Raw genomic sequence first — 10,144 nt, forward strand, 5'->3', positions numbered from 1 at the left:
TAAGCTAATGATAAGTTATAACGTCCTGTTATTAATATTATATTCGTTTTAAAGCTATTTAAATTATATGGTCGTGCGTGAATTTCGTGCGCCCAAGAGACTTTAACGTTCGGGCATATTCGGGAGGGATCGCATAGTATTATATACAAGACAATTAGCCGTCAATGTCTTATTTTTTGTAATACCTATAATCAATGACAATTATTATCGTATTGATAAAACATTCAAGATTATAATAATATAAATAAAAGTATTTTTAATTCTTAATTTACCTAAACTTGAATTATAAAAAGATCATTGAAATGTTTATACTCTCGTAGAATGTAAAATGTTATACTTTTTACCTTGATACATCATTGAAACGTACACACAAATATTTGCTGTCGAGATCACAGATTGTCTATGTTATCGTATATTATAACATAGGGCATAAGCGTATTTTAATTCTTACAATTATTGATCGTCAATAATAAAAGCATGTACACTGCTATGGGTAGGTACCTACCTACAATATTGGACATAATACTTACTTATATACGAGTATCATTATTATTCCGAAGTGTCGATACTTGATCGTGTTTTCAGAAAAATATTCTACTTTGAATGAAAAAAAATCTGAAAAATCATTATCGCAACAAACCAAAAATCGACCGTGAAAACGGTGCACTGGCAGTAGGAATAGAATTTCCGTTGGTATAGGTCATAGAATTATATTATAGAATATTACATGTAGGTAAGTAGTTACCTACTCGTAATATCAAACCATTTAAACCGTAAACGTGCAGTATCCAATACCGCAAGTATACCTACGTTGGCGCATGTATAGTTCACACGCGCGATATCAAAAAACAACCTTTAATGTTATATATGAATATATACATTATACATATAATATATTATACGTATATATATTATATAGTTTATTAAGCACAATTATTATAGTTATATAATATATAGAATACATATTATATAGTATTCCGAGACAATAAAAATGTACAAATCAACATATTATGCGCGACGGTCTTTTACAAAAAAAAAAATTAGTATGTAACATGTACAACAATTATATTATATTATAAATATGTAATAATAGTACCAATAATATATACTAATAAATGACATATTCAGCACGAAATTTATATTATATAGGTACAGCTTATATACCTATATGTATATATATAAATGATAATAATAATATATAATAAAATATGACTAATGCTATATAATATACCTACTATATATCTACCTACTTAATAACTTTAAAAACGAAACACTGCACCACCTCGAACATAATACTATTATAATATGGCTGCATATAATATAAAATATAATACACTCACGATTCATCGATGACGATTATTATTACAAGTCATTAATATATCTACGTATGTTTAGGTATATAATATTATAATGTATAATATTGTGTACTTAATGAATATTGATCAAGCGATATTACATGATATTATATAGTACTATATTACTATGACACATTAATATATTATTATTATTATTTTGAAACATTTTAATTTTTTTTATTATTATTATTATTATTATTATTATTATTTTATGCAAACAAAAAACATACAATGATCTGGTCCAATGGCAAATTAAGAGTAATTAGTCAAACAATATTTAAATGTTGTTTTATTTTTATGTTTTCGTTCATTCGTCGCGTATCTAAGCTATTATATCTATATATATACACACGCGTTTATCATCTATGTACATGATTTATATGTATATGTACAGTGTGGGAACGCCCTAAAAACGAAAATGAAATCCATTTAATAAATAAAACGAAACATAATATAATAAATCTATTAGCGTAATGCCATTTTTATTCGCTATATATAATATAACTATATAATATAAATTATAATATCTAACATTGCACGAGTACAAATTACAAATAAAAATGTACAATTTACATAAATAATAATATTATTACATATATATAATATATAAATACATAGTGAAATCATTAATATTATAAGGTACCGATAATAATAATAATAATACGATCGTAATAATGAGTGATACATTTATGCGTCATATAGGTATTGTGTGTATTATGATGTAATAATGCGGCTTTCTGTACAAAAAATAATATTTTACTACAGTTTACAATATTATATGCATTGACAATTTCCCGAAAAATTACCCAAACATGCATACTATTATTATTATTATCATTATACTATCATCACATATGACCGGCGTGGCAGGTTATATAGTTGATAGCTCCTACATTATTCGTACAAAATTTTATCTAAATAATATACAATTTGAATAATCAATTAGATAATATTTATTTGCCCATCTCCTGTACACGGACAACGGAATAGCTCGTGAATGTTTGGAATAACCGTCCATATTATGGGATATATATAATGGGATCGGCGTTGGTCCTTTAAACGCATTTAATAGTTTCGTGTTTTCAGTTCAAAATTATTGGTAAATCGGTAGTAGATTGCACGTATTCCCTTCTGTCTTCCTTTCCGAAATGCATTAACACTATTACCACTTTGTTATGTATACATAAAGATATGCTCTGGCCCAAACGTCTTCGACCCTCCTCGCCCCCAAATTGTATGACGGAGCGACCGGAATCACGCACCATACGGTTCAAGGAGATGATGTACCGACCTCTATGCGTAAATCTGAATTATATTATTATGTAATCATTAAATCGATTTTAAATCTTCGCAAGTGGTCTATCATGCCAGCCTCCCACTAACCACCGACACTTTCACTGACAGTATGGCTAATGGGAGGTTATCAAACTTTCGATATGCACTTGTGACGTGAGAATTATAACGTCATATTATCACACCTAAATACTACTAGGTAATACAAATAGTAATAATAATAATAATAATATGTGTATTTCATACTCATACTTATATATTAGGTACACTCGAGAAACGTCGAAAAGAAATAATAATAATGTATGATATAAAATGTTATATTTTAACGTGATAAAAGTTTCAGATATGTTCAAATTAAAAATACATTTACAAATACATAATATATAATGGCGTGGGCATAATATACGAAAAGAGAACGATAATATAATATTACCTATACCTATTATTATACGTCATTATAACTATGATGACTATAAACTATATACGACGTGCACTACACAACAATAATAAGAATAAGAATCAACGCGATGTACAATTCAAATATATATCTGCTATCACACACTCTGTATAAAATACACACACACATACTGCATATTATATATATATATAAATAATAGGTACGATTAAAACCATATTATGATATGAATATAATATAATATATTAATATTGTTGAATGTATGGTGTTGCGTCATGTGTGCAGTTGATTATTTACAGAGTAATTTTATCACATCTTTGGAAATATAAGGATTTTTTTCTATGTAAGTATATTTAAATTTTAAAATGTATTTTTTTTTTTTTTTTTTTTAAGAACAAACTATTTTTTTATTTTCTATATCGTCAGGATAATCATCAGGATTTGATCTAAACATTAAAATTCCTTGTATTTCCAAAGATTCGGGATAAAAGCATCTCGTAATACGATTTCGTATAGTATACACGACGCATAAAATATTACTAAAAAGTGTCATAAAAATACGAATCTCTGTACAGTATCTTAATAGGTAATATATTATGAAAAAATGATAATAAAATGACTAAATTACTATCACACGCTTGTACGTAAAATATTATTCAACATATAAACATTTGTATTCGTCCAACTCAATATCGGTACGGCCGTTTGGTACACACGTACTATAGTAGCGCGTCACGACGTTATCTTGTATAGGTATAATAATATGATATGATAGACCTCGTCAAAACATAATAATATTATTATTCAATATTAGTACGGGGAGTGCCGCGAGGACTTAGGAATCTGAGTACATGTGATCGCGACGACGACGATAAACGAAAAACCACTGCGCGCGGTCCGTTCAGCACATGGGCGACGCCGACCGGAGGCTGCGACAGGGCAAAGTGTCCTGGTGGCGGTTGCGGCGCGACCGGCGAGCCGCCGACGCCTCCGGGCCCGCCGCCGCCGGGCGACATGGCGGCCGGTGACCAGGCCTGCAGGCCCTGCAGCGCGCCCAGACGTACGCCGCCGTCTCGGTCATCCATCATGGACTGCATCATTTTCGTGGCCATCTGCCTCTGAGCTTCTCGTTCCTCCATCATGTGACGTCTGCGAAAAAAAAAAACATCATTAAAATCACATTATTATAATATTATATTATTATTGTCATTAATTACAAATATAATATAATTATTGTATGATATAATAGGTATTCATTCTCAAGGTAAACGTTATTTTGTATATTATTAACGGTGTAGAAGTTATAAGTCAGATATAAGTAGGTACTGCTGTGGGTATTGTTGTGAACTTTATACGCATATTATAGGTACATACAGGCGCGGGTCTAGATATGAAAAAAGGAGGGATTAGACGAAAAAATTCAATTCAAAATATGTCAATAGCTTATATCGTTTAAGTATGTAAATATTAATTTTTAAATAATTCTACAATTACTTTCCTTTAACTTATGTATATAATGTAATGCAAATTTATGTGATGTACATTTTGTGTACTAAATTAATTTTCCTGTTTTACTATGCATCTTAGTTTTAAATTTTCTTATACTTATGAAAGTATATCAGTATATGTATTTTATATTGTATTATATAACGAACATTTTTTTAATATTATATTAATGGTGAACTCAATATTCCCATTACAAGCTAATGCGTATATAGGGGATGTGTAACCATTAAACCATGTAAACAATTTTTATATTTTAACTGTCATGTTTAGTTGGTTACAAATAAACAATATTATTATTACTATTATTTGAGCACGGACACTGGTATTGTTTATGTATAATTTATTAAAGCGTTCTAATCGATAGATACTTTTATCTATGATCCATAAAAAATTAAACGCTTTTCCCTGTTGCTAAATGTTAGTTTGTTCACTTCCATTACGAGAAAAATAAAAAACTTGTATAATAACACTAAAAATGCTTCAACTGAACATATATATATAGGATCGAATTTATCGAAACACGATCGAACATCTGATCCCGAATTTAATACGGTGACTACAGACACAGGCGAGTACCTCTTTAATCAGAAACTCAATTCAAATAGTTTATTCGATGTGCAGAATGATTATTTTAAATTTTTATCACATATATTGTACAAAATATAGATATTGATTACAATTAAGTACCTATTTATATTTTATATTTTTAGATCTATAGTACTTATTCGATTTTTTTTAAGCTATAGATAATATCTGTACTTATCAACGTCAAACGGCGTTATAACTTTAAATAAATAAATATCATTACACAATTTTATTATCATATGATATTACAAAATATGGTATTGTATAATATAATATAGTGTTCACTCAGCAAACTTAAACTTGAAGTATCGTAAACTAGGAATGCTAAAAATAGGTATAAAATCTATTTTGCATGAATAATAATAAATCTGCGGTAAAGTGCACTGTGCATGAATAATTAAAAACCTATACGAGCCCCCAAATGTAGAAGTCGTGATTTGCCGTATTGCCGTATAGTGAGCGCGGGTTCACCTCGCTATATAGGCTATAATATCTACTACTATTATATATATATAGTATATACATAATTTATGATGTTTCTATGTTGGCCGTCGCGTCGACAAACAGATGACACAACTGCCGTGAAATGACAGCCGTGGAAATAGCTATCTGCACTATATTGGCCTATAACGCGCCGTGTGTACATATTATATCTATACACGCAGCGTATAATGTATATATTATTATATAATAGTGTTTCAGCGAAAAGGGGAGCATATAAACGCGTGTGTGCCGAGAGAGCCGCCGAAAGTTGACAGTTTAAAAGCCGGTCTGAATAATTCAGCCGTTTTTAAAACGCAGTTTAAGCGGATTTCTGCAACGGTCCGAGCGGCGCAGGACATGGCGCCGCCGCCGCCTCGAGTCCGATAAAATATTTAACGCGTTTGGCCACGACCCATCGGCGTCCAAGATTTCCGCACCCGCAATACTCTTATAATATGTTATATATATACTTATATTAAATTTATTTAAGTGTTTACCGGACTCGTGAATGAGTTATATCGTAGGTACCATACGGTCTTATACAATATGATACGCGTATTATAATATATGTCTACAGTACTCGCAGTTGAAGACTGTTATTGTTACATTTTTCACTACACGAAATATAATATATTAATATAATAGGTATACAGGTAGGTAGGTAGCCAAGTAGGTAACCGGATCTAAAAGTTCATATTCATTAACGGTTGTTGGAATAAATGCGCGAGACATTAAAATAATAATTCTTAAACAATACCAATAACATTTTACACCGCATTTACTCGACCAATCTTCGGTATAAAATATTGTAATTGTGTGGTTAGTGTTTTTTTTAACCGTTTGGCGATTATACCGAGTTTTTAAAAACTATTTCCAATAAACCAAACATATCTACATAATTTATCATAATAATAATAATAGGTACGAAAAATCGTAAAAAAAATAAATTCAAAATTATTACATTGTCGATACGTATATAATAGAAATATTATAATATAACGACTATTATATTATTATATATAAATACAATCAACGCCGAACTACAGTGCCTAAGTAAACACATAAATAAAAATCCTACACTCGTAACAATATAATATTATAATAGCTATCGTTTGCGCGTATCTCTCTCTCTCTCTCTCTCGTCTCCTCGATATTATAATATAATACGTGTAATATAATATTACGTGCGGCGTATCCTTACGCGTTTTAATACTACAAACGATTTCATTCCCATATACGTTCGCGTGTAGGTTAGGTTTTTCGCACATACTGTAAATATTCGATTTACTCATTCTTTTTATCAAACAACAGACACCGCCACCGTGTTAAACGGAGGAAAGACGACGACGAAAAAAATAAATAATCTTTTGATATTATACGACCGGAGCAGACGTAGGCGTCGGCGGCATGTTTGTATATTATCGTGTACGAGTACGAACGGAAACGTCCGTTCATACATAAACCTCACGTTTCAAAATGACGCTTATTAATTATTATATCGAGTATATTATAGTATTATTACATTATTATATTGTAGTCGTCGTAGCAATAAACATCGATCATTTCATGTTGTTACGTATGTAGGTACGCGCCGCGGAAATCCGGGTTCTCGTTCACACAAACTACACAATAATAATAATAAATTTTATGTTGCACCGGGCTATGAGCGTGTATCGATATTGTGACACAAATTCACTGCAAAAAAAATATTTTTAAGAACGTTGTATTATAATTATACATTTCGAGGCAATAGATGGAGGTTCAATGAACAAATTTCGGTAGACTCGCGATAATCGCAGTTTAGCCAAGGTTCGAGTATGGCTAACAAAAATAAAAAACTCCAATAATATCGTAAATTTATTGAGAATCGATAAGTACTTAAAAAAAATAATAACATTTTACGTGAATGTTAATACGCATTATTTCCTAGGCAATACAATATAATATTATGATACATTAGCATTAATTATTGAGATTTAGTCATTTATATTATATTGCGCATAGGATAAAGTATAATATCGTAATCCTATATAATTATATTGACTGCCAAAATTGGGTATTGCGTACTATGTACACATATTTATACTTGCCCCGGGCAATAGTTTCCCGTAAGTCGTAAACACTATAAATGCACATGCTTATATAATAATATATAGATTCCTAAATAGGTATATCATTTATAAATTCGCTTTTAGCACGCTGTCATTTTCCGTCGAGTAAACTTTTATCTCGGTAAATGTTAAACTGATGTTAAACTTTCAAACGAGACGTGCGTTATTGTTTAATAATATATTATTTTGTACATTAATTTATATACATATTAAAGGTACATGATACAGGGTTTGTATATTATAAACTCAGATGACGGCGATTACACATATTATTATTATTATTAACTAAGGTCTAAGAGAATTTGCAGTTTCACGGCGAAAATGGCATCATTATTATAATAATATATATGCGAGCATATCTAACGTGTTATAATACCGCGGCATCGCGCGTGGTGGTAATAATTACGGTAAGTACTTTTCAGAAACACTTTATAATACGACCCCGCAAGGCATTATTATTCTTATTAGTAGTTTCAGTAGTAGCAATAACTATCCCTCTTTACACGTGCAGGCGATTTAATTAAACAAATAATCGTACCTACACAAATTATTATTATATTATATTCTTTCGTTTTGCGTTTAAGTTAAATCATTATCATAACGATTGTATAAGATAATCTATTAAGTACATTATAATTTATAACTTATAAGATATTAAATTCTTACTTAAAAGTAGCTATTACTTCCAAACTCGCTGTAAAGTCTAAATATCAAACATTGTCCCCTGGAAAGAATGATGAATTCTGACCTATCGAATAGTCAATAATATAATTCTGCAAAGGTTTCTATATTTAAAGATACGTAGGTACTAAATGATTGTTCGAAGGGCGAGTGAGCGCAATAAAGTGTTAGGCAAATTATTTACCATACTAATTCGTGGTTTCTGATTTAAAGTTTAAAAAAATGTTTAACTCTCTACTCAACATATTAATATTATAAAAAAATAATAGAATATTAGCCGATCGACGTTAGCACTAAATAGTCACTGAATTATGCACTCTGGTCATTAGAAATACACAACACTGTTTATTATATACTAACACATTTTTTACATAATATTGCAGAAAACAAATAAAATAATTTCATAACGGAGTCCGTGATGCGTGTTCATCTGTAAAATTTAATCAGCATTATATTTTACGATAATTTTATTTCTACTACACGACTATCGAAAAACTATTAGCATGTATCACACAATAAATCATAATAATATTATAATCACCAGTCGCCGTCTGCAGTTAGTATATTGTGTTACTTGCTCTAAAATAATATATTATAGGTTGATAAAACGTGTTCCTAACTAGGTGCTTATCCCTACGTCTTATTATTATCTACTGCTGAACACACTAAATTCCAATATGATATACAAACACAACCACTAATCCTTCTCTATATAGGTTTTATTTATAACATTACATTATCATTTATTTCGTTGAAACCTTAGTCGTCGAGTTTTCGTAAAATTATATGGATATATAGCGTTTTATAAGCGCGCGCTGTGTCGTCATATTATTATTACCTATATAGGTACCATATATTTTAAAACATGAGTATGGGTTAATGCCCAAATTTCAATGTGTCCTTAACATAATCCGTCGGTGCGGGTCTCGCTGTGCGCCCCACGCGATGAGAGGAGACGGTGCGAGTGAGAGAAAAGAACGCCGCCACGACCGTTGTACGGTTGCGGATGGATGGAGGTGCGGGAAGAGGTCCGGTGGCGCTACGTCGGATTTGGTCGTCCCGTCGTGTGGCGCCGCCGTCCGCGCTTATCGCACACACGTCTCGCCACTGTCGGCCCTTTTTAGTTGGCCCGTCTCTAGCGAGAAAAAAAAACAGGTTCGACTCCTCCCGAACCGACACCACTGCACGCACTAAAACAGGACCGCGTACAGGTAGGTATATTATAATAACAATTATACACGTGCCGTGTACGGTTGTATTATTATACGATTGTGTCGTAAATTATTAGTTTGCCTCTTAAATGAATAGCGTTTGTTTGTACTCGGACAATGGGGTATAATAATTATGTGGGCGATGCACCAGTCGTCGTGTGATGGGTAACGACAGCGCGCGTTTGTACTGTTCGGTTCCGAAAAGCGCAAAGGAGACGACCGAAAAAAATTTAATCGTTTCCCCGCGAAATCAATCGCCAATACATAAATAACCAAAATACAGGATTTCAATAGTAAAAATTTTGTGACTGGCGACGTAAAAGATTAGGTTTAGGTACCTACACTTTATAGTATTCCCAAATCATAATAATATAACAGTATTCGGTCGAACGCGTGCGAATGAAACTATTTTCAAAACATATAGTAATTTTCTTTTCATATCTGAAGTGCAGATAGAATTATCGAATGAATGGTGTGTGTGTGTGTGTGGGGGGGGGGGGGGGG

General features: G+C 31.5%; 1 protein-coding gene across 1 annotated transcript in view; it reads right to left on the reverse strand.

Moving 5' to 3' along the window:
• Positions 1-3,407: 3,407 nt before the first annotated feature.
• LOC100573073 (T-cell leukemia homeobox protein 3) overlaps positions 3,408-10,144 on the reverse strand; it is a 43,072-nt gene continuing 36,335 nt past the window's right edge. Inside the window, exon 3 of the mRNA XM_003242988.4 lies at positions 3,408-4,212. Within this exon, the coding sequence (XP_003243036.1) occupies positions 3,864-4,212 (349 nt within the window). The 3' untranslated portion in view covers positions 3,408-3,863. The remainder of the gene's footprint in view (positions 4,213-10,144) is intronic.

Source organism: Acyrthosiphon pisum, chromosome A2 (genome assembly GCF_005508785.2).
Source record: "Acyrthosiphon pisum isolate AL4f chromosome A2, pea_aphid_22Mar2018_4r6ur, whole genome shotgun sequence".
NCBI lineage: Eukaryota > Metazoa > Arthropoda > Insecta > Hemiptera > Aphididae > Acyrthosiphon > Acyrthosiphon pisum.